Source organism: Sturnus vulgaris, chromosome 22, assembly GCF_052056855.1.
Source record: "Sturnus vulgaris isolate bStuVul1 chromosome 22, bStuVul1.hap1, whole genome shotgun sequence".
NCBI classification, from domain to species: domain Eukaryota; kingdom Metazoa; phylum Chordata; class Aves; order Passeriformes; family Sturnidae; genus Sturnus; species Sturnus vulgaris.
Window position 1 is genome coordinate 4919367 of NC_142264.1, and position 24069 is coordinate 4943435.

At 57.2% G+C, this 24069-nt stretch overlaps 1 protein-coding gene across 1 annotated transcript; it reads right to left on the reverse strand.

Moving 5' to 3' along the window:
- Nucleotides 1-360: 360 nt before the first annotated feature.
- On the reverse strand, nt 361-21797 carry NCS1 (neuronal calcium sensor 1). The gene is made up of 8 exons (XM_014873299.2): nt 21657-21797; nt 8522-8546; nt 6885-7023; nt 6325-6403; nt 6125-6213; nt 5757-5834; nt 5322-5438; nt 361-4590 (listed from the first exon to the last, which is right to left on the reverse strand). The coding sequence occupies exons 1-7, from the start codon at nt 21718-21720 to the stop codon at nt 5340-5342; spliced, it is 573 nt and encodes a 190-aa protein (XP_014728785.1). The 5' UTR covers nt 21721-21797; the 3' UTR covers nt 361-4590; nt 5322-5339.
- Between the last annotated feature and the right edge of the window lie 2272 nt (nt 21798-24069).

Consider the following 24069-nt stretch of genomic DNA (forward strand, 5'->3'; position numbering starts at 1 on the left):
ATGGCTCTCAGCCCACTGCATCAATGAGGGGGCTCAGAGGGGACAGGGACGGTGCCCATGGGCACATGGCTGTGTCTTCATTGCGTCAGGATGGGACCTGGCAGAGGGAAAGCTGTGTCTGGGAAAAAGCAGGTGGGAAGAGCAGTGTCAGGGGGTGAAAGGTGCCTGAGATGCCTGGAGCTGAGACCTGACAGCTCATCAGAGGTGTGGGCACAGTGCCTGACTGCCTGCCTGCCCACAGAGCATCCCCTCCTGTGCTTGGGACAGTGACACCCCCCAGCCAGGGGGGTGCCAGGGCAGCTTTGGGGGCCCCCATGAACCCCCCCACCCCACAGCTCATCACAGACCACTGCCACATCATTACTGTCATTAAGCTTTTATTTCCACTGTCACAAAGTTCCTGGGTTTTGTTTTGTTCTGTTATTAAACTGTTTCATTTGCTTGGTTTGCTCTTGAATTCATCTCAAGACAAGGCAGCGGGGCATGCAAGCCGAGACACCGGCACGGACGCACACACAGGCTTCATCTTCACAAACAAGGCTCTTTGCTGCAGCTGCTGCTTCTCAGCCCGGGGCTCGGCCACCCCCTGGGCACGGGTCACACCTGTGGCACAGGGCACCCAGCCCGGGGCTGGTGGCCACAGGAGCAGAGAGAGAAGGGAAGGATGACTTTGCTGCAGCGCTGCTGGAATAGGCAGGGCTGACATGTGTAACTGAGACCCCAAAACTGCTGCACCCCAAACTGTGCACTGAGACTGGGGCCATCAGCTCCCTCCTTTGCTCTCAGCCCTCGCTTCTGTCCCAGCCAGACTCCCCTCCAAAAACAGGTGACAGATGCTCTCACTAAATGCCCCAAATCTCCTCCTTGGATGGGGGACAGTGAGCTGGCTGCAGGTCACTCACCCATCCCAAATGACCCCCCCCAACCTTAAATACATGGGAAGGGGGCAGCTCTGCCAGCGATTTCAGCTGTCCCCAAGCCATGCCTGGCCTTGCTTCAAAGCCAGCCCTGCTCCAAGCGGGGCTCAAACCCAGATCCCAAGACTCCAAGACAATTCCACCTCTGGGCCACCGAGGAGCAGTGATCTGGGCTGGGATTCCCACAACCTCAGCTTCCCCATCCAACAGGAATGTGGTGTCCTGATGGCACGGGAAGAACCAACTGCTTCTGTGAAGGAGGGTGAGATGCAGCTGGCACCTGGCACAAGCAGGGTCTGGGGTTCCCCATAAGCAAACACCCCCCAACCACCCCCTTCCACCAACCCCATGGAGAGAACTCCTGGGACCAGCCTTGTCTCGTTACAAATTGCATTAATTAACAGCCTGTTCCAGAGGAAAAACCCTTCACTTCTCTCTCTCGGGTCCTGGTTTGTGCTGTGAGGAGAGGGCAGGGGGGAATCTGCCCCCAGAGCCCTCTCCCACATTCTTGCTCCCGGGGGAAACAGCTCAGCCCAGCCCAGCCCCAGAGCTCAAGGAAAGACAGATACAAAGCAGCAACAGTCAGCACACAGACAGAAAAGTGAAAAGAAAGGAAAGTACAGACATGGCATTTAATGGGGCAACACTGACAGGGACAAATGAGAGGGGGGCACATGCCACAGTCACCGGGGCTGGACCCTCACCTCTGCCTGGCTGTGCTTTGGGCCCCCTTCCCATGGCCAGGGCTCTATTTTGGACAGGCACCAGGAACCCGAGTACAAACAGAGAGAAACCAGGGCTTGCTGGCCATTTCACCATGAGCAGGTGGAAAACAGAGGCTGGAATTAAAGACTCGCTGATGTAAATTCCACCCCAGCGTTTCACACACCATTCCTGGTGTTCTGCATCTTCCTGATGCTCGGTGGGTCCTGCCAAGCCCTGAGCTGTACCCAGCACCCTGTGCTGGGCAGGGCACAGACACCAGAGGGGGATGGCTCACCCCAGCCACTGCACTGATGGGGAAACTGAGGCACGAGGAGGTTAAGGCCAACATTTCCAAGCACGAGACGCTCCAAGCCTTATTTTCAGTGGTAGCAAGGTGCTGCAGATCCTGGTGGTGCTCAGGAGGAATCAGGGGCCCTTGGTGCTCCCCAAAAGAGAGGCTAGAAGCATCCAAGCCAGGGTCCCAAATCCACAGCAGTAGGGGGGAACACTGGGGCCAAAACTTTTTGCTCAGGGACACTCAGCGTGCCAAGAGCCCTGGCAGGGCTGGGTCCCTGGGGAGACATCTGTGAGCACTGATGGAGCTCAACTCATGACAGGTCCTCCCAAAATTAAAAGCTTTCCAGGGGAAAAGTGTCAGAGCAAATGAGGTTTGCCTTTGCCTGGGAACTATGTCAAACGTGGCAGGGCCCATCATTCATCAGCAGAGGTGATTACAGCAGTGTCACATTCATTGGGAACATCGATTGGCACCAGGAGGGGACCAGTCTGGCAGACGAGCATTCAACAAGTTGCAGGCACTGCAAAAACCTACCCCAGAGAGTTGCATTTTGGCCACAGGGCAATAAGGAAAAGGAGGTTTCCATGGGAGTGAGTGAGGGACACCCTCCAGAAGCATCCCCACAATGAAACATGGGCATCCTCAGGGGCAGGAACTGCAGAAAGAGGCAGAAATATTGCACGTGGATGTGAGGTCAGTCTCCTTGGGGATGGGGAAAAGTGTTTTTTTTTTATGGGCATCAGGAAGTACCACAAGCACAAAATCCCAAAACTGAGGAGAGGGCCTGCACGGTGAAGAGCCAGCATCTCTTGGCTGGGGCATCTGTCACTGCCATGCTGGGAGGATTCAGGGAATACTGAGACACCACCTTATCTCCTGCATCGTGAGACACCTGTCAGATTGCCCTCCACATCCAGGTGTCACCTCCCACTGCCATGGGGACAGTCCTCTGTCTGGGCTTAGCCACAGGAGCTGGGAGACAGCTGGGTGGAAAGATGCTGCTACCACCAGCTGGAGCAGAGATAGAAGGGTGAGGCCCCAGGATGGCTTTAGGGGTCCCAAAGGCTTCTTGCACTCTGCTCCAGAGGGATGCACATCTCTCCTTTCCCAGAGCAGGGGCCAAGGCAGCTGAGGCATCACCCATGCACTGCTCATTCTCCAGCAGAGATGCCAACTGTGTCCCACAGTGTGGGTGCTGGTGGGGCTGAGCTGGGAGCACATCCCAGAGGGGTGCTGGGTGTTGATGGAGTTTGGAGAGGCCATGCAGGCCCTGCCCATGACAGGGGGGCTGCAGCCCAGTGTCCCCAGGTGTGTATTCCCAGCCCTTTGCCTCCTCCAAGGTGGGTGCAAGCAGCTCCACCCTGGGTTCACAGCAAAACCTCCCACGTCCTGTGGGAGTGACGGGGTAAGGAGACACCCTGAGCTGTGCACAGCCCAGCCTGGCACTCCCTGTCACCTTGTCCCAGCGTGGATGGGGGGATGGAGCAAGACAGAGCAAGGCTCCCCTTGAAGGATGATTCACAGCCACCACCAAACACCTTCCCACCGTTTGCAAAGCAGAACATAGCAAAGGAATCTGCTTGGAAGCAAAACCCAACTCTGGGCTCCATTAATACTTTTTCATGCAGTGAGAAAAGGAATAAAAGGAAGGAAATGGTGCTCAGCAAATTCCTCTCCCTGCCCGACTGAGGGATGGAGCTTGGTGTGCTCAGAGTCTGGGCTGAGTGAGCCCCCACTGAGCTCCCAAAGGGAAGGCTGAACAGAAAAATGCAGGGAACTTGAGAACAGGAAGAGGAAAAGAAGCTACAGCATCCCCTCCAAACAGCAGCCAGCCCACGGAGCTTGGGATACAGGGGGTGGGAGGAGAGGGGGGAAGGCAGATTTTTGGCTTCATTGTTATTGCAGGCTCCCGGGTCCCCGCAATAGTGTACGAGCATGTAAACCTTACAAATCCTCACCTGGGTGGGTGGACACACACACGAGAGACGAAACACAGCAGCAACATTTACAACAAATAAATAAGGATATCGATCGTCGGGATAGGCATATAAAAAAAAAAAGCCTCACTTTTTTCCACCGAAGGAAAACAAAAAAAAAAAAAACAAAACCAAACCAAAAAAAGCACAATACTGTCTCACCAAAAAAAATAAAATAATATAATATATATCCCTAGTGAGCCGAGCCGGGCTGCCAGTGGCATCGTGGGTGACGCCAGGACTCTGTTCCCAATCGCTGTCGGTGCCTCGGCTCCACGGCCACCCCACACGGGCAGAGTCCGGGGGTGCAGCCCCCGGGACCTTTGGGCTCCATCTCTGGCTGGTTCCCAAGAGAGGACCCCACCGGCACATCCGCAGTCCCATCCGAAAATGTAGGAAAAAGGGAGCAAAGGGGGCGAGGAGGGGGCTCTGCCTGCGGCGATGCTCCACCCGTTCCCCCGGCCCTGAAGTCTTGGGCGTTCGCTGCCGCTCAGACCGGGGTCTGGCGCGGGGTTTTTTTGGAAAAAGCAGAAGTTGGCGAATGGCAGCGGCTGGTTCAGAGTGCAGAGAGGGGCAGTGAGCTCGCGCTTCGAGGGCATCCCTTGCTCGTGGAACAGAAAGGAAGGCCGGGAGGGACAGGCAAGCTTCGCGCGGCGGTGGTCGGATGGCACGGAGAGCATCTTCCCCCAGGCATCTGCAGGAGAGGGCGGGGACAAGGGAAAAAGGGTGAGAAGGATGGCCAGAAATCCCTGTGGGCATCTCATGGGACACTAGAACAGCTGGAAGGGCAAAGCTGGAAACAGAATAGATATTGAAAATCTCAAAACTCCTACGGGCTTAAAAAACACCCCACCCCCAGGACACTGCCTGGAGTGTGATGACCAAAAACACTCCCAGGGACTCTGCACAGCTCCACGGGGCACAGCAAGGAGCACGGGGTGCTCAGCCCAGCACCTGTATGATGCTGTGAACCAGTGTCCCTGACACTGCCCTGCCAAACCCAGCTCCAGGGCATAACATAATAAGAGATAAGATAAATAAAACATTTAATATAATCTTGTCTCTGGAGCGTCCCCATGCCCCCAGCACACCAGCTGCCTCCCTGCCTCCTCTGCAGCCACATCTGCTGCTGAGGGCGTGAGCTGTGCCGCAGGCAAACAATTCCATCTCCACGGGGTGAGGTCTGAGGGGGCTCAGTGATACGGGGACGACTGGGAGGAACTTATCAGAATGGGTTTCTCCCAATGAGAATGAGTTTCAACATCCTCAACCTATCAGAATGGGTTTCAACATTCCCCCTGGCTGGATTTGGGGGGATATCCACGTTTTGGTGCTCCAACAGAGGAGAATCAGCTGCCCGTGCCTGGGGAACGGTGTGAGGCAGGTGGGAGATGGGGCCCCTGCAGCCCCTGGTGCTGCACTCACCGCCGCTCGGCCCCGGGACTATACGAGCCCATCGTAGAGGGAGAGCGCCTGCACGATGGAGGGGTCGGCCTTGGAGCCCTCCTGAAATTCCTGCAGCGTCAGCTTCCCGTCAGCGTTCTGTAAAACACCCCTGTTACTGCACTGCTCCGCCCCAGCCGAGCACATCCACACCAGCCCACACATCCTCCCCACTCCACTCAGCCTCGGTTTCCCCATAGAGACACCCGTGCCTGCAGCCATGGAGGGGACAATGCCACCCTGGGGACCCTGGAATGGATACAGGGATCCCAGAGCGATCACAGCAATCCTGGCAGCAGCTGAGACCTTGTGTTGGTGGGGAAAGGAGGCACCTGCAGGAGCCAAGACTCAGCAAAGGGACCCACAGCACCTCCTAAATCCCTTGGCCGCAGGGGGAAAGCCCTCAAGCTTCCTCACCTTGTCCATCATGGCAAAAATCCGATCCACCCTCTTCTCTGGTGTGTTCTCCTCCTCGGGAAGCTCCACTGTGTTTCCCTGCAGCAGCAGGACAGGACCAGGTCACACACCCTTCTGTGCCCTGCCTGGAGGGTGTCCCCGAGTGAGGATTGTCCCCCCACACCTCACATCAGGACAGGGTGCAAGGGGACGGTGTTGGCACTAAAACCACTCTCAGCAACCAGACCCCAACACTGCCCTGGCCATGATGGCCATAACCCCTCACAGAAAAAGGCCAAAGAAGGAATTGGGAGTGTTTCATCATTTCCACTCCAGCCCAGCAGGAACCCCCAGGGGCTGCTCACCCCGTGCCCCCCTGTCCCTCTTACCACCATCTGATAAATTGCATCCACAATGTCCAGCATCTCGTTCCTCGTGATGTATCCGTCGTTGTCCAAGTCGTACAGCTTAAACGCCCCTGCAGGACAGAGCAACAGCCAGGGGCTGGGACTGTGTCCCCTGCCCTGGACACACCTCCCACCAGCTGGTGGCTGAGCCCACCAGCATCCCACAGGGGACCAGCACTTACACCTCAGCTTCTCGTCCAGCGTTCCCCGGGAGGTGACCGACAGTGCCTGGATGAACTCTGAAAACTCGATCCTCCCGTCCTGGGGGAGGAAAGGAGGGGTCAGGGAGCTGCCACCACTCCTGCCCAGCAAAGTGCTCCCTGCCCGTGTATCCCCTCTGAGGGGACACATCCAAAAAGGCACCAGGGAGGGAGGAGTGATGCACGTTTATCTCCAGCACTGTGATCCAGCTGCTGGTGCCCGGCCCAGACAAGAACATCCCGGCAGGAGCAGCTCAGGAATGCAGGGGCAGCGCATGGACGGCTTTTGTCAGCGGCACCAAAGCACGGCAGGCGCTTCTCCTTTCCTGCTTTGCCTCTTCCTTGCCCTTCCCCACGTGATTCTCCTCAACTGAAATAAGCGTGGGGGCTCTCTCCAGCTGTGCCGCTTCAATTTCACGCCCCAGGAAGTGCTGGAATATTTTGCTCCTCCAGTGCCAGGCAGATGCATTCCAATCCCATCCCACCATCACCACGGGCCCAGCCTGACCGCCCTGCACTGCGCCTCTGCCTCCCAGACTTACTTTGTTCTCATCGAAGACATTGAAAACAAAGGTGGCAAATTTGGTTGGGTCACCGAAGGGGAAGAACTGCTTATAGATCTTCTGGAAGCCGGCGGCATCGAGCTGCCCGCTGGGACAGTCCTTGATAAAGCCCTTGTACCTGTGAATGGAGGGCAGAGCATGGGCCCAGGAGGGTCTCCCCACTGAGATGGGAGGATCTCCACAGTGGGCTGGAGCTGGGATCGACCCCAGGTGCTCCCTGTGTCCCTCCCATCACCCACCCACAGCATCCCAGCCCTGTGGATGAGGTCCTTGTGGGCACCACAGTGAGGGTGGCAGTGGGGACAAGCAGCACCAGTGACACTGAGTGGTGCCCACTGCACTGCTCCAACCTGCTGCCACAACCAGGCTTGTGTTAAACACTGTCTGGGAGATGGGAGGTGACAGGGACCCACTGCCCAGCCAGGACTGACAGCAATGCCACGCTGCAGCCACGCCCTGGCAAAAAACAACGGCACAGTGACCACTGAGTTCTGTGAGGGTGGTTGGGCACTGGAACAGGCTCCCCAGGGAATTGGTGATGGCACCAAGCCTGCCAGAGGTCAGGAAGTGTTTGGACAGCATTCGCAGGCACATGGGATTCTTGGGATGTGCAGGGCCAGGAGTTGGACTTATGATGATGCTCGTGGGTCCCTTCCAAGTCAGGATATTCCATGATAATTTTTGCACAACGCCAAATGAAAGCTGCTCAGAGGAGCTGGGGGGCGCAGCGGGGTTCCTGTGTCCTCAGGTGGCACAGCCCAGGTCATTTCCAAAACCCATCAATGCTTAAACACCCCAAAAAGTCCCCGGACCCAGCTCCAGGCTGGACCTGGTGCTGGAAGGTGCAGCTGCACCGGAGCGTGCAGGGAAGGGGCTCGGTGGCTCCGTGGGTGTGGGCACCACGCAGGGAGCAGGAAGGGAGCATGTGGGACCACACGGGGATCACGTGGGGTACGTGAAAATTATGCAACACATCGCCCAGATCTGTCAGGCACCCGCTGCAGCGGGACCAGGGCTGGAGGAGGAGGGGAAGGGGGTGGCGAGGTGGGAAACCGAAGTGCTGGTGACATCTTTTCACGATGCTGCAGCTATGACTCATCGGGTGGGGGGGGAAGGATGAGAAAAAGAGATAAAGAAAGCAAACCTTGACTGGTGGGATCGGGAGATGAAAGGGAGGCAGTGGCTTTTCTAGGGCGCTGTGTTCGGTGGGGTGGAGGGGATGGAGTGAGAGCGTGCTGCTGGCAAGAAATTGTGGATCTTACCCCTGACAGCCTCTGCAGGCCTTGCTGCCAAAGGGAACGTGCTGGGACAGCACCAGCCTCCTGCACCAGGTCACCAGCTGGACAGTGCCCATGTCCCCGTGCTCTTTGGCTGCTCGTGTGGGGAGGGAAGAGCCACTGGAACCCAGCCCTTGCATGGGGTGTCCAAGGAAAACCCCTCTATTTTCTGGTCTCCCCTCTGTGAGGCAGCACCTGCAGCTCAGTACAGGTGCACTTGTCACACCTCCTGCACGTCCCTGCCCTGCTTGGCCCGTGGGGTGGCTGAGTGCCACCAGCTCCTGTCCCCTGCCCACAGCCCCATGCCCCAGCCGGCTCACCACCATGGCAGGCACTCACCACTGCTGCACCTCCTTCTCCGTGACTGCAAGAGAAAACAGGAGAAAAGAGAAAGAAGAGACAGAAATTTAGTGCTTTTGTAGTGACAGCTGTTCCTCTGCACTGCACAGCAGTGAATTCCCTGGGGAATGCCCTGGGGCTCCCAACAATGACTTCTCTGGGGGATGCCCCAGGGCTCATTGAGCTGCCAAGTGTTCCCCATGTGCTCCCCATGTGGCAGAAAATGCTTTTGAGGCACAGCCTAGGTCAGCCCAGGTGGTCCATGGGGCCAGGGCTGCAGGTGCTGAGGACCCCCAAAACCAGGGAGACTCCCAAGATGTTTTGTCTTGTGTTTGGGGAGTGCAGAACTACCATGGGCCATGAAGGGGACAAGCTGAGGATCTGGCCCTGCTGTCTCATCTTCCCAGAGCTAAAACAACCCTGAAAACATCTGCCAAAACATCTGCCTGGAGGTGGCTCAGGGAAGGGACTTGCCTGGCCCTGACATTGACACACTGAACGTGGGCACAGGCACAGCCCCAGGGCTGGCATCCCCCCAGGTACCAGCTGCCTCTGGAGAAACTCATCAAACCCATCCCAGCAGCCTGGGCAGCCTCACCAGGCTCTGGAAAAACCCCCAAAACACGACAAACTAGAAAACAGACAGCACTGGCAAACCCAAGTGTCCCCAGCCAAGGGACAGCTGCTGAGATGAAAAATGTCCTCAGCAGAGGAGAGGCTCTGAGGGATGCAGGATTTTGGGCAAAGGGCTGGCACTTGTCACTGCGTGTCCCACTGCAGGAGCTGTGCCTGTGCCTCCCCACAGCGGGGAGCCAGGTGCCAGCAGGTGGGCACAGGGGGGAACGGCCTCATTTGTCATTTCCTTTGCGTCGTGCATCTAAATAATGATAAAAAAGCCACGGGTCTGAAAGGCGTGGTGATAATGAGGCGAGTGGAGATGTCAATGTGCAAACGGCTGATAAAAATAGAGACCGAAGACACACCAACAGATGCCAATTACCTTGGATGGAAAGAAAAAAAGAGAAAGCAATTTTCCATCAGGAAGATTTGTAACGTGCCTGGCTGAAGGCACAGAGCTCAGAGGTGAAGCCTGGGGTGGCAGCACTGGGGCAGCCAGGAGGGGACACAACGGCCCCCACCTCATCACCAGCTGGATTCTGGCTCCAGCACCCCTGGTAGCAGGAATTTCTGTGCCCAAGGCTGTCCCTATGCATTGGAGGGTCCCTCCGTCCCAGCACAGGGGCCGCTGGAGGGACAGAGCTTCCAATTCCCACGCTTCCCCTGGGATTCAGCAAAAGCAGCACCCACTGTAGCACCAGGGGGTGTCCGGACAGCAGCTCCCCCAGGAGAGGGGATGAGGCACAGGGATGCTCAGCATCTGGGATGAAGAACACTGAGGGCTTTGGCAGTGTCGCAGCAGGGATTTGGAGGGCTGTTTGTTTTGGGCAGGCAGCAGTCTCTTGGCAGGAGGGAGCCGGGAAGGACACACTGCATCCTGCAGCCGAGCTGGGGTGAGCTAAAGCATCAGTCATAGCAGTTCCAAAGGATTTCCCCTTCCCTCCAAAAAAAAATAAATAAAATAGGTTGCACAGAAGCATCTTCCCAAAAGAGAGATGCTGAGTGACATCTCCAACAGGAACAGGCTTCCCTACACACACCTGCATTGAGACACCAGCCGTGGCCTCCACCCTGAGGATGCCCCAGGCACCGGCTCTGCAGGTCCAGGCACCCAAGAGCACCGAGGAGGGCAGGTGGAAGGAGGAGGATGAGGGTGATCCCTCGGGGCAGGCAAAATGGACGCGGCAGCAGCCGGGGCTGCAGTCACAGCTCGGCTCAACCCCTCCAGGCAAATCGCCTTCTGCTCTCTCTTGTTCGACTGCTTTTCCCCCAGCGTGCTATTTTGGGCCCGGGAGCTGCCTTTCAACTCCAGCAGGAAACAATTAAGAAATTTGTGCTTTTTTTAGTATGGGAGAAATGCTGGTAATGACACGCTCGGGCTGAGGCGGGAGGGAGGGACGGAGCCAGCTCCCCTCGTGCCGCAGGAGAGATGTGTGATGCTCCCAGGAGAGGCTTTTCCGACGGAGGGAACCATTCAGGTGCCAGGCTGGAAATCAGCACAGGGCTCCCAGCGAGGGATTTGTTAATGTGCATCCTGGCATGGAGCCCCATAGAGCCTCATCCCTCCTCCAGCACACTGGCACCGGTGCCTGTCCTCCAGCCTTGGGTGCTGAGGAATCTGCGGGGTTTGTCCTGAGGTGGGAGCATGGCCTCATCTCTCAGCCCTTGGAAAACCACCCACCTCTGGGTTCACCGCTCCACTGACACCAAATGTCCCGTCTGCCCAGGGGCAGATGTTCCCAGGGCAGGGAACCCCCCCAGCCCTGATCCAGCGTGGGGACTGAGCAGAACCTGCCTCCCTTATCTGCTGTTCGGGATCCGGGACGGATGATGACTTCATGGCTGCCACTTCCAGCCGCTCCGGCCCTGCTGGGTGTTGACACTGCGAGTGGCACCAATTAGGAATGCTAATGCCCTACTTGCAGCCACAGAAGCCTTGGGGACACGCTACTGAGTGCGTGGCTGAGCCACCTGTCCCGAGGCTACTGACAGAGGACACAGGGAGGGGACAGCGCTGTCCCTGTGCTCTGCATGTCCCCGGCAGGCAGAGCCCAGCCGGGCTCACTGACAGTACCTGTGCAGCGGCAGCTCCTGCATCTCCCTCCCGCAGCATCGATTCCGGCGCGATGCTGAGCGGACACACGGCAATTTACAGCGATATAAACCCCGGCCAGGCACTCCCCCGACGCCCCAGAAGAAGGGGCTGAGCCACAGCAGCCTCACAGAGCAGGGCCGGGTCCCTGAGCCGGGCTCAGCTGCCGTGCCGTGCTCCAGGGACCGCCGCTCCCGCAGCCGCGCTGGGGAGGGCTATAAATAGTGCACGTAGCAGCTTGTTAGTATCAGCGTGCCCCGGCTTCCTCGGGGATGAAAGACGCTAAATAAAGGCAGAGTATTATCATTTGTTACGAACCGCAACGCTGGAAGAGGCATTGCCGAGCCGGGAGCCCCAGCGATGCCCGCAGGCGCCGGCCGTGCGCTCAGCCCGCACCGCGGCATCGTGCAAAGAGCGGGGAATCACCGGGCACGGGACTCTCAGCATCACCAGGACAGGCAGAGGGGACAGGGACAGGCACCCAGAGAAGCTCAGGAGCTGCCCCTCACGGCCAAACCGCATCCAAGGCCCCTCTGTCTTCGCTGGTCGGTCCCTGTCCGCTCGCACCTCAGCTGGGAGGAAGGTTTTGGCATCTCGCGGCTCGCACAGCGCAGAGGGGCAGAGCCTCCGAGCAGCCCCCAGCCCCCTCCTCGCAGCTGCCGGTACCGAACTCCCCCCCAGCCCTCTCCCCCCACCGCTCCATCAATCCCCGTGGCACAGGCGAGGACTGACAGCTCCGTCACCACCCGCCCTTCGCGTGCCCCCTCTCCTCCCACCACCCAGCTGCCACTGCAGCAAGAATCAGCTCTGGTTAATCAGTGCTCAAGCCTGTTAATTTGTGTTTTCCAGGCGGAGAGGAGAGACTCGGGACTGCAAATCCCAATCGGCCCTGCCGCAGGGAGCTCGGTGCTCGCTGGAGCGCGGCGGGGACGGGGCGGCAGGAAAGAGGGCGGGAGGTGCATTCGAATGGTTCAGGGACCCCTGGTCACGGTGGGATGCATGAGGTGACGTGATGCTTCAGCCCCACAGGGGTTTGTTTTTTGCTGACATCCCTTCCTCTGTGTGCAAGGGCAGGAAATTGGCCGCGGCCGCAGGGCTGGACCCTGAGCAGGACTCTGCGCACTCAGCTCAGCCCCTGTGTGCCAAAACCAACGGCACGGCTCTGTCCTAATGCAGGTTTGGGTTCCCAAAGGCTCAGCAAGCGCTGTCCCCATGCATCAGCAGTGAGGAGCCTCCACCGAACCCCCACACATCTCCCCCGCCCCAGCTGCCAGGACAGCACCTTGATCCCGTGGGCACTGCAGCCTTATCAGGGAAACCGGTTAATTATTTCCAGGCACAAAGTGGCTTCCCTCACCTCCACAGGGCACTCCTATGCCAGCTCATGGGCTGTGCCAACCCAAGGGCAACTGGTCCAGCACCACACACTGGGTCATGGCAGGGTCAGTCCTGCATTTATTTCCCCCAGGGATCTGCTGTGAGTCCTTCACAGGGTCCCCGGGCATCCCAGCCTGGGGGAGCCAGCACATCACCCCAAGATGGGGCTCCCATCGGGTTTGGGGCTGCCTAAACCTACTGTGGGTGCTCAGAGCAGCGCCCAGGCCGGGGGAAATTAGGCACCAGCAATGGGTGCTCAGGTGTGAAGGAATGGGGCATTTATGCGCGCACTAACTGGGCACCCATGCCTGAGCCTGAGGGGCACTCATGCAAAAACACCCCGGGAGTTCATGCGTGGACTAATTGGGCACTCGTGCATAAATTATGTGGATGTTTCTAGGTGAACTAATTGGGTGCTCATGCATGAGCTGCCCGGGTGCTGCGGCGAGAGTGGAAGGGCCGCTCATGCACGCACCAGCTGGGGGCTCATGCATCCATTTTTTTGGGGCATCCGTGAATTCACGGGGCGCTCACGCACGGATTAATTGAGCAATCACGCGCCCGTTCGCTGGGCACTCCTGCGTGAGCTAATTGGGCACTCATGTGTAAATTAGTGTAATTAGGAGATAACACACTTGTGCACGTACTAATTGGGCACTCAGGTGTGAATGCATCAGGTGCTCATGCATGAATTAATTGGACACTCAGGCATGAGCTAATTGCAGGCACGTGCGCCAATTAATTGGGCACTCATGCATCAACCACCAGGGCGCTCATGCACGGAGCAGCAGCGAGCGATCCAGCGGGAATTCACTGGGCAGCCATGCATAAAAAAATCCAGCTGGGTGCTCATATATAAATTAACTGTGCGCTCATGGGTGTGTTAATTGGGTGCTCATGCGTGAACTAATTGGGCGCCGATGTGGAAGAGCCTGGGGTGCTCATGCGTGCTCGGGAGGGCCCCTCATGCGTAAAACTCGCGGGTGCTGCGGGGAGAGCCCCGCACACCCTGCAATTTGTGCCCAACACACTCCGCCCCTCGCCTCGGCGAAACACATATTTAAGAATTTTCTGAGCGTGAATCTGATATAAACTCCGCTCTCAACATCATCACAATGTTAATATTGACCAATTACCAGCTCCCCGCTCCCTCCCGCCCGGCTCAGCAGTGTGTGCGTGCGCTCGCTCCGGCTTCACTCCAGCCCTGGGATGGCAGCTTCAGCATCCCAGTCTGAACAGTCCCTGCAGAATTCGCCTCTGGTCCCTCAGAGCCACCTCCGGGCTCGGTACAGCAGGTACTCGGTGCAGACTTCACACCTGCAAGCGCGGACACGGCAAGGTCCCATCGGTTTGCACAGGGGGAGCCGGTGCCAGCCCCTGGCGCTGCTGGGTGAGTTACCTGGGCTAAACACATCACAGCCTGAGTGGTCATTCCCCATTCCAGGCCTTGTCCCTACAAAGCACTCAGCCAAGAGCATGGCAGCAGCTGTTGCAGGTGGGTGCAGTAGCTGTGGGATTTCATCCAGCCCCCAAACAGGTGCTGGGCATTTGTCTGGAGCAGAATGGGCACCTCCCTTCAGAGATGCCCTGTGTGCCAGGGCTGGCTGGGGTTCCCCTTGGCAGCTTGGGCTATCAGATGGCTTTGTGCAGTTCGGGGGAGTCGAGGGGAAGCACTCCAGGGACATTGGCACAAGGTTTTTCCCATTGCACTGTCTCAGTTCCAGCACTATCCCCCAGCCCAGAGCCCACGGGAGCTGCAGGGTGGTGAAGAGGTGAACTCTTGCAGGCTCAGTCCTCCCCTAGGACTGTCCATCAGCCCATCCTGGGGCACTCAGAGCTCACTCAGGTCTCTGTTTGATGATGGTAACTTTTACGATACACCACACATCAGCACTTTGGAAATTTGGGTGGTTTGGTCTCGTTAAAATTCAGGTTGGACTCCTTAATGATGTCCCAGTCCTGTGCTCTCTGCCAGCTCTGGGGCCACCAGACCATCCCTGGCTGGGCTTTGCTCCTGCTCCCAGGCAGCACAGGGACAGCTCTGGGGAAGAGGCAGTAAAACACGACTGTGGCACCAGGGCCACCCCCGTGCAAACAACTGCTCCTGGAATATGACTGATGTCATTTTCTTTTGCTCCCAGCTCGCCCCAATCACTGTTCCCTCAGCTCAGCCCCGTGCCCATTCCTTCTCCCAGACACATCTCCCACACACTGAGGTGTTCCTGCAACAATCCCAAGGGATTTGGGAGCAACCCCAGCTGTGCAGGCACCAACACAGCCGGAGCCGCCCGCCTGTCACAGCGGGACACCCCATCCCAGCTTTCCCAGTTTGGCTTCTCTGCCCATCACACACAGACATCAGAGCACCACGGCAGATCCCGGAGCCTCCGAGACGTTTGGAGCTAGAGCCCGAGAGCATTATTGGTGTCATTTGTTACTCTGAGACACGGAGCAATCCTCGGAGCAGTGCTGGGGTGCTCGGCACTCTCCTCACCAGCGGTTGCCATTAGTGGTCTGCCTTGCTCCCAGACTGGATAAACAGGTCCATGAGCAGCTCTCATCTCCCCCGGGGCCGGTACCAACAGAAAAGCCAATATGCAGCTGAAATCCTTTTTAGACTTTATTAAATATTTAAGGGCCCGGCATTAGGCTTTGGAAATTGGGTTTAGGGAAAAAGAAGCAGTTGTTCTTTGAAGCAAAGGCAGGAGAGGAAGGGCAAAGGACAGTGCCTTCAAATTACTGAATCAGGCTGAAGCACCTCCACAGCAGGAGCTGGTGCCTGCAGCAGGTCTGTCCCAGGATTGAATCCCAGCTTCTCCACGAGCCAACACAGCAATGCCTGGAGGGGCAGAGGATTCCCAGTGCTGCTGGGAGCAGGGATGGAGCAGTACTCCCTGCCCAGCCATCCAGGGGGCAGCTGTGTCCTGCCACTTGCTTAAATCCATCCCTTGGCCACAGGGATTTCAGTGTGATCTGGCACTCCAAGGCACCATCCCCAACCTGAGGAGCAATTCCTTCCCTGGGCAGAGGAGAAAACTCTGCTCTAAACCCGTGTGGGCATAGGAAAGGAAGTGCCTCTGGCTCAGCCATCACTCCCTGGAGCCATGGGAAGGTCCGGAGGATGCTCAAAGCAAAGCCTTGCTGGCAGCAGGGCCACCTCTACTGTCCCTCCAGTCTCTCCTGCAGGGATCACTGTGCACTGAGGGGTGACACAGAGACCCACAGCAGCTCCACCAGCTCCAGCCATCAATCAGAAGGTGCTGGAGAAACAGGTGGATGAAGCACAGGCTGCTCTCCTCCCAGCAGGAGGTGTGGGGAGGGATCCCTGTGCTTCCCACGGGGCTGGGGATCCCATGGCAGTGATGGTGATGGAAGTGACACAGACCATGCCCCGGGGCTGAGCCCCCATGGCCACCCCTCCCCAGGGCACAAACCCTGGCTTCCCTTGGCATCCAGCTCCCTAGAAGATCCAGGAGAACAAGGAGGGGAAGGAGGAACAAAGCGACCCCACAAATGTCACCCCGATAACAGAGCGAGCGTGCCCGCAGGCTCCTCCCTGAAGCAGCCGCTTCCTTTGATGCCTTCAGAGCCTCTTGTTTCACAACCTTAATTATAGCGGCAGCAGCAAAGGTCAGGAGAGTGGTTAAGCAGATCCATTAACATGTCAGGGGATAAATGAAATGTGATTCTTGTGATGCCGGAGCAGCAGCGGCGCGAGTGGGGATGGCAGCTCTGCTCTGCTGCACAGGGAACCCTCAGGGCTTCGGTCGTGTCTCCCCCTTCCCACCCTGGCACTGCAAGAACCTCTCAGAGACTGCAGGGACTCCTCAAAACTTGCTCCTGAAAGCCCAAAATTTGTTTTGCTTGCATCTACCTGGAGCCCCAGGTCCATGTGTGTACGGGATGCTCTGGGTTGGATTCACTGGGAGCAGGTTGGGGTGGCCTTGGAGAAGGATGGAGATGCCTCCAGAGCACCACAGCCCTCCAGAGGCATCACAGCAGGTCCACACTGACCTTGCAGTGAACCTGCACCACAGCAACCCCCTTCACAGCTCTGGCTTACACGTGGCTGCAGCAAAAATCAGGCCCCAAACAAACTCCAGCCCCTGGGCATCCCTCTGGCACCTCCTGCCCATTGTCCTGCCCCAGTGCCCCAAACCAACCTGGCCTTGGACACTTCCAGGGATCCAGGGACAGCCACAGCTTCTCTGGGCACCCTGTACCTCACCACCCTCACAGGGAGGAATTTCTTTCTGATATCCAATATAACCCTGCTCTCTGTCAGTTTGAAGCCATTCCCTCTTGTCCTGTCACTCCAAGCCCTGTTAAAAGTCACCCACACTGACAATTTCACCCAGCGTTTGCCACTGAGGGATAACAGGTCTGTAGCCACCCGGCCAGCTCACCCCAGGTTCTGCTGGATGAGCAACAGGAGGGATTTCAACACAAACCAACCTGGCAGAGAAACCCAGTGCCTGGGGCCAAACACTTTGGAGGCTAAAAATAAACCAGCAGCAGCGGGGGAGCTACCAAAGTCCCTCCTCTGCTCCTGCCCACTGTCCCAGCCAGCACATTTCTTCAGCACTGGGGTGGCAGGATGGAGCAAAGCCCCAACCTGGCTCAGCCAGCAAGGAACCAATCCATTTTCCTGGCTGGAAACTGCTGCAGTCGTAGAATTTCCTTTCCTTTCCCACAGAGTTCCACCTGCCACCATGTACCCCCGTAACTACAAATCAATATGTTTATAGTTTGCTCTTAAACTAATGCCCATTAATTCCCTGCATTACTGTCTAGCAACGGAGCCAATTTTGCAGCTTATTGTGAAAGAGTAGAAAATGATGATGCTGGAGTGAGTATAAAATCCACAAAATAGATCACAGTGGGTGGGATGCGGTTCTTGGGAAAAGAGCATCTTCCTCGCTCCCACTCTGCAGCCTGGGAGTCATTTTGGCACCCTTGTCGTGGCTCCCACACCTTCACCTGGTGGCCTCAGGAGCACCAGGACCATCATCCCCAACCACCCTGACCCCAGAGCGATGCTGCTGCACCGACAGAGCTCTGAGCATGCCTGATTGCAGCCCCAAAAATAACACAGTGCTACTTCTGGACATGGGCAACAGCTGTGTAAAGGGAACCCTGAAAGTAAATCCTCCCCAAAACGACTGAAAAAAAGAGAGCTAAAATGTGCTCTTCTGAAACAAGTGAACATTTTAAAAACTGCTTCATGGTTTTAAGGGTTACTGGACTGGGAGTGCTGCTGTGATTAGGGATATTCAGAACTGATTTTTCTCCCAGTTTCTCTCCCAGGAGTCCACACCAAGTCATTTCCACCCAGGACATTTATTGTGCACCCACAACTGCAGGTCACACTCTTCATTCAGGCCACAGTCACACCTCAGGACCCTGACTGACCCTCTGACCCTGAGCAGAACCCTCTGACTGTGGCCCCACAAGGTTCTCAAACACAATCCCAAATCCCACTGTGGCCCTAAGCTGTGAGCACCTGGCCCACGTTAAGCTCAGGTTTAAATCCCCATGGAAGAGGATGTCATCCAAGGAGGATGGTGATTCCTTCAAGTTTCAGGAGTTACCCCCTCCTGGGACACAGCACCAACCTGCAGCTCTGAGCTGCCCCAATGAGGCATGAGGAGGATTAATAAATTAATAAATTAATTATTATAAAGCACTTTTCGATGAAAGGATGTATAAAAGTACAAAGAATTACATAATTCATTATTCAGTACTAATATCATTCAGCATTGACTTCTTCTGCATGCTCCTGTGTGGCACCAGCCTGGTCTCCAAGGAGGGTTAAACAGCCCTGCAGCCTGGCTGTCCCCACCAGCACAATTCCAGCCCCTGGCAGACAGCAGAGCTTGGCATTGCCAGGTATTCCTGGGCACTCAGGTGCCCAGAGACACAGAAAGGCACAAGGAGATGGGTCCAAACCAACAGGACTTGGGCAGCCAGCACTTCAAAGAAGCCCTTCTGCGCCTTTAGGTGTCCAAGTGCCATTAAAATCTGGCCCCCAGCACTGTAAATCAGGAGCAGAGTGGGGAGGGGAGCCAAGAAATGATGTTTGCAGGCTCCTGCCTTTCCATGTCCAGTTCCCAGCAGGGCCTGGGACAGCCTGCTCTGAATGCACGGAGGAAAATATTTCTCACAGCTCACAGAGGACACTGACGGCAGCCCTGCAGCATCCTCAGCTCAACCTCCCTGTCCACAGCTGCCCTGGCACCTGAGCCTTCCCTGCTCCTCTCCTGGTTGCTCTCATATTCTGCTTGTCCCAGGATTGCTGCAACTGAGGCCCAGCCAGAAAAACACCACAAACAGGAGATGGAGAGCTCAGAGAGGACAAGGGACACAAGAAGCCACCAGGCACTGAAGAGCACTGAGGGAAAACAGAGGTTCTCTGTGTCCCATGGAAGAGATAAATTAGCAGAAAAGTTGTGTGGGGCAAGGAGAGGGGGTGGCATTTCCCTCTGATCCTGCAGAACTGAGAGGGGCCTTTTTGGTACTTGCTTTGTTTTGTGTGGGAATTCATACAAAGAGAAAATGATGCAATGGAAGGAAATCCCAGTGTGGGAGAAGCCCTTCACGTACCACAGCCACAGCTCATGCTGCCACAGGAACCTCCCTGGGAAAAATGCAGGTTCCCATCAGTTTGGGCTGCTGGAGACATCTGCCCAGATGTGCTGTAGCAACAGCAGAAACAGCACCACACACAAGGCTTGGTAACGTGGCAGCCAGGACATGGGACAGGCAGCACAGGCCACAGATGCTCCTGTGTCTGCCAGAAACTTGCCTAAATATCAACATGCTGTGGGGAAAAAAAAAACCTTTTCCAAGCAGGCCCCCAGAAATTCCTGAGCAGGCCATGGATTTGTGTGGATGACTGTCCCCTGCTCCAGCTGTTCCACCAGCCACAGCACAGGGGTCTGCATCAGTTCCTCCCACTGCACTCAGCACAGTCCTGCCCTCCTACCTGCCTCTCCTCTGCCTGGCTTCCCCAAAACACAGAAGGAAATTGGTGTCTTTCCAATCTCCCATGGGTTGAAGATAAATCAGAGGCTCTCAGCCGTGCCTGGGAGGGCCCTGAGAAGTGCTTCACCAGACAAGGGAATGCACGCTCGCCTTGACAGCTGCAGAAAAGGGGCAGAAGCGCTCAGCAAAAGTAATTAATCCCAGAGACGAGAGGTGGAATGAGCAGAGCTCAACAAACAGATCCTGGAATTAGTGACAGCTCTCCCTGACAGGCACCACACCACCAGCCACATGCTGCTGGGGCACGTTGGGATGCTGCACCAGACTCCTGCCACGCAAAGGCCACGTGCTGCTGGGTGCTGCTGCCTCACCTGCACAGGTACAGGGGTCTCTAAAAAGAGGCAGCGAGGGGTCCAGAGCAGGCAGGCAAAGCTCCAGACAGACTGGAGACTCATTGATGGAGGGATCAGAGGACCACAATCTTTCTTGGAAGGGGTGCAGTGGAAAGGGGAGGGCACCCAAAAGAGAGGAGCAGAAAGCTGGGAATGAAGGGGTTCAAAAAAGCAATGACCTGCTGGCCTTATCCAGCAAAGAGACATCCCCGTGCCCAAAGACAGGGGTTTCACCAGTGCTGTGTTGCAGCTACAAGTAAGAATGGGGCACCACAGCCTGTGTGCCCCGTGTCAGCCCCACTGGTGTTGGCACCTTCCTGGGCAGAGGAGCCAGCCCAGGTGTGCAGAAAGCCCAGCACACAGGAGATCACCAGCAGACAGGGCTGTGCTGGGGCTGGCAGTTCCCAGATTCGTCTCCATCAGAGATCAGGTCAGACAGCGGCTGCAAACCGAGCGGGCGATTGCAGCACAGCACTCACGGTACCTGGCCCGGCACGGCTGCACTCGCCCTGGGTGACAGCTGCAGTGAGGACACCAAAACCCAGCTCAGCTCCAGCCGGGGCTGTGCCCACCTGGCACTGCCACCTCCTCACTACTTCCTCCCCCCGGGCACTCTGAGGAAGCCCAGCCGGGGTACCCCAACCCCTCCTACCATCACACCCGGCTCGGCGATGCGGACATGCCCCCAGCACCTGCCCTCCTCCCGCCTGCTGTGCCACGGCAGAGAGCAACCCCGCGTGTAGGGTTGTGCAATGCACCAGTATTGCCTCTTCTCCATATGGGAGAACTTGCTGCATCCTAATCTATTGCCTTTTTGGGTAAGCGCTGCCGTGGGACTGCAGCAATGACAGAGGGGAGAGCTTGCAGGTCTGCTGCACGTTTGGGGAATGTCTGCGACCTGCAAGCGGGGAGGCAAACTTGAGCCACCAAAGCCTTTGTTTCCTTTGTGCATCCTTCAGGAAAAAAAAAATGATTTTGCTAAAACTAGATGGCTGAGGCACCAGCCATGTTAATTAGATTACAGCGGAGGTCCAGACGGGAAAGCCACTCGCTCAGAAAATCAGGTTATTAAACCGATACTGAGATACTCAGAAAAATATCGAACTCGCCGGTGTCGGGCTCTTCTCTCCACTTCAGAGCGCAATAACAAAGGGAACCCCTCCAACTAACGCACCCAAACTTTGGAAGCCACCCAGACGCTCGGCACCCTGCTCCGGGAGCTGCTGCGGGGCTCCGGGGAGGGCAATGCCCTCGGCGGGCCCTGGGTACCAGGCAGCCCGGGGGAAAGGATGCTCGGGGCAGGGGCGGGGGGCGGTGAAGGAGGGCGCGATGCTCCGGTGGGCGCCGCGGGCGGGCAGGATGCGGCCCTGGCCCCGCCGTTCCGGAGGCTCAGAAATAGGCCACGGAGGATGGTTTTTGTAAAAAAACCAGCGCGTTCCCCTGGCTCGCTGCCCCTCTCCGTGTCTCTGCTGCCTTATGGGCTTTTTCCTCCTCCCAGGCCAATCCCTGAATTCTTCCAACAAAGCCCGGCCGAGCCTGCGCCCTCCCCGGGAGCGGCCCCGCAGGAGCCGCCGTTCGCCGCGGCACCGACCCGGGGGAGCGGCGGGGCCGGGCGGCAGCGCGGATCCCATCACACCCCCGGCATCCCCCCGGCAGCCCCCCGGGCACTCACAGTACGTTTTCCTGGTCAGCTCTTCCACAACTTCAGGCTTCAACTTGCTGTTGGATTTGCCCATGGTGGCGGCAGCGCCTCTGAGCCCGCCGCCTCCCGGCCTCGCTGCGGGGCACGGAGCGGCGGGGCCGCTGCCTCGCTGGGGCTCCCGGCCCGGCTACATCCCGCGGGGGGCGGCGGCGAGGGGGGCGGAGGGGTCTTTGTTGGCGGGGTTTGGCCGCAGAGCCGCGCTGCGGGGCCGCGCTGCGTGTCCGTGTGCGTGTCCCCGGCTCCACGCGCCCTCCCCGCCCTGCGCCGCCGGGCGCGGAGCGGCCGCGGGGGCGCGGAGGGGCGGGGGGGCGGCGCGCTCCGCCCCGCGCTGCGGGAGCGGGATGGGGATGGGGATCCGGCACGGCCCCGCCGCTCCCAATGGAGGAAGGACCCGGGAGGGAGGGGGATTCCAGAGCAGCCCCCGCCGCCGGGAACCCCCCCGAGCCGCCCCGTAGGGATCAGCGGGAACACTCGGAGGGAAATGTCTGGAATCGGGGTCCTGCTTGGGGGGGGCTGATGGGCGGCGGGGAATGAGGAGAAGGAGAGCTGGCGGTGGGAACACAGAGCCTGGAGCAAGGCTGAGCTCGGAGTCCGGGGGTGACCTTGGCGGGACATCAACACCTCCAGTTGTAGAAGCATTTTCCAACCCCTGGGTTCCCCACGTGGAGAGGGGTCTGTTCCCCACGTAGAAGAGTCAGATCCAAATTGAACCCTTTCAGCTCGGGATGCTCAGGCTGAGAAATGGGGTTGTTCAGCCTGGGAAAGAGAAGGATATCTTATGAATACCTTGGATCCCCTTCCAGTGCCTAAATGGGCTCCAGGAGAGCTGGAGAGGGACTTCGGACAAGGTCATGAAGGGCCACGATGAGGGGGAATGGCTTCACACTGACAGAGGGCAGGGTTTAGATTAGATACCAGAAAGAAATTCTTCTCTCTGAGGGTGGTGAGGCCCTCAGACAGGTTTCCCAAAGAAGCTCTGGCTGCCCCATCCCTGGAAGTGTCCAAGGCCAGGGTGGATGGGGCTCTGAGCAATCTGGTTTAGTAGAAGGTGTCCTTGCCTGGAAAAAGGGTTGGACTAAATGATCTTCAAGGTTCCTTCCAACACAAACCCTTCTGTGATTCTACCAGTCTCTCACACCAGGGCTCCACTGAGCCTTCACTCTCTCTGCAATGTGTACCTAGAGAGAGATGAAGTTCAATCACTTCAAAAGCCCCACAGATTCAATCTACAGCAGGCTTGTGGTGCAGCTAGGAAACCATACAAGTGTTAAAAGCAGCAGCACCCAGCTTTTCCCCACCTCAGACCCACGCAGGGCTTTGTGCAGTTCAGTGTCTGTGTGCAGTCATTAGCTGTACTGATGCACACGATAAATCCAGTTTTCTTCCCGCTTGTGTTGCAATGAGGGCCCTGCTGGAGCTGCCTGGGCATGCCTCGACTCCCATGGTAGCAGCCAAAGGGGGGAAAATCTGTGCCTGGATACAGCAAAACCTGTCTGCAAGGCTGTGGAGAGCCCAACACAGCACACAAGGAGTGTTTGCAGAGGACACAGAGGAGCACAGCTGACACAGCACTGCTCTTTGCACCTTTATTGTTTTTAACCAGCCAAACGTGTCCTGACACTCACTTCTCCAGGGATACATTCCCCGAGTGGATGTTTCTAAAATGCCTCGTCCTCCATTACCCAGCCTCACACAAACGAGCTCATTAAGGCAGAAGAGGATGAAAACACCATCACCATGTCCCAGCAGCGGCACAGCCTGGGGGATGAGCTGCAGGGATGGCACTGAGCGACAGGGGATTGGCAGCACGTGGCAGAGAGAGCTCTGTGAGGCTGTGTCTCCCCTCCAGCATCCCTCCCAGTCACTTCCAGCATTTGCATGCTTTTAGGAACGCAGGCCTGCCTACAGCTCCAACATAGGCCTCATCAGATTCCAGTCCAGTCCCCAGATGTGCTGCAAAAATGTCCTGTGCAGCTCCTTCCTTGCTGCCCATCAGCAAAACTCCAATTTTTGCAGTATTTCCCTTCATCTGTGGTCCCTGGGCTATTGCAGCAGGAGTGTCCTTTTGTGTGCAGTGTCACCTGTCAGCACCTGGCTGGGGGTCCAGTGAGGTCCCAAACCTTCCCTGCACAGCACAGGCATTCTAGCACAGGCTCTGCTGCTGCAAAACTGATGTTGAAAGGATTTAATTCTATTTAAAACTCTACCCTGCCTCCACCACATGAAACGCTGAGAACTCAAATCACACAAATGAGAAGAGAAAAGTAATCGGAAACTATGCAAGCCAGTCACTTGCACTTCCCAATTATTAGCTTTAACCCTATTACTGTTTAAATAACAACCCTAGTGACATTTTCTAGGATGAAGTGACATTTCTACAGGC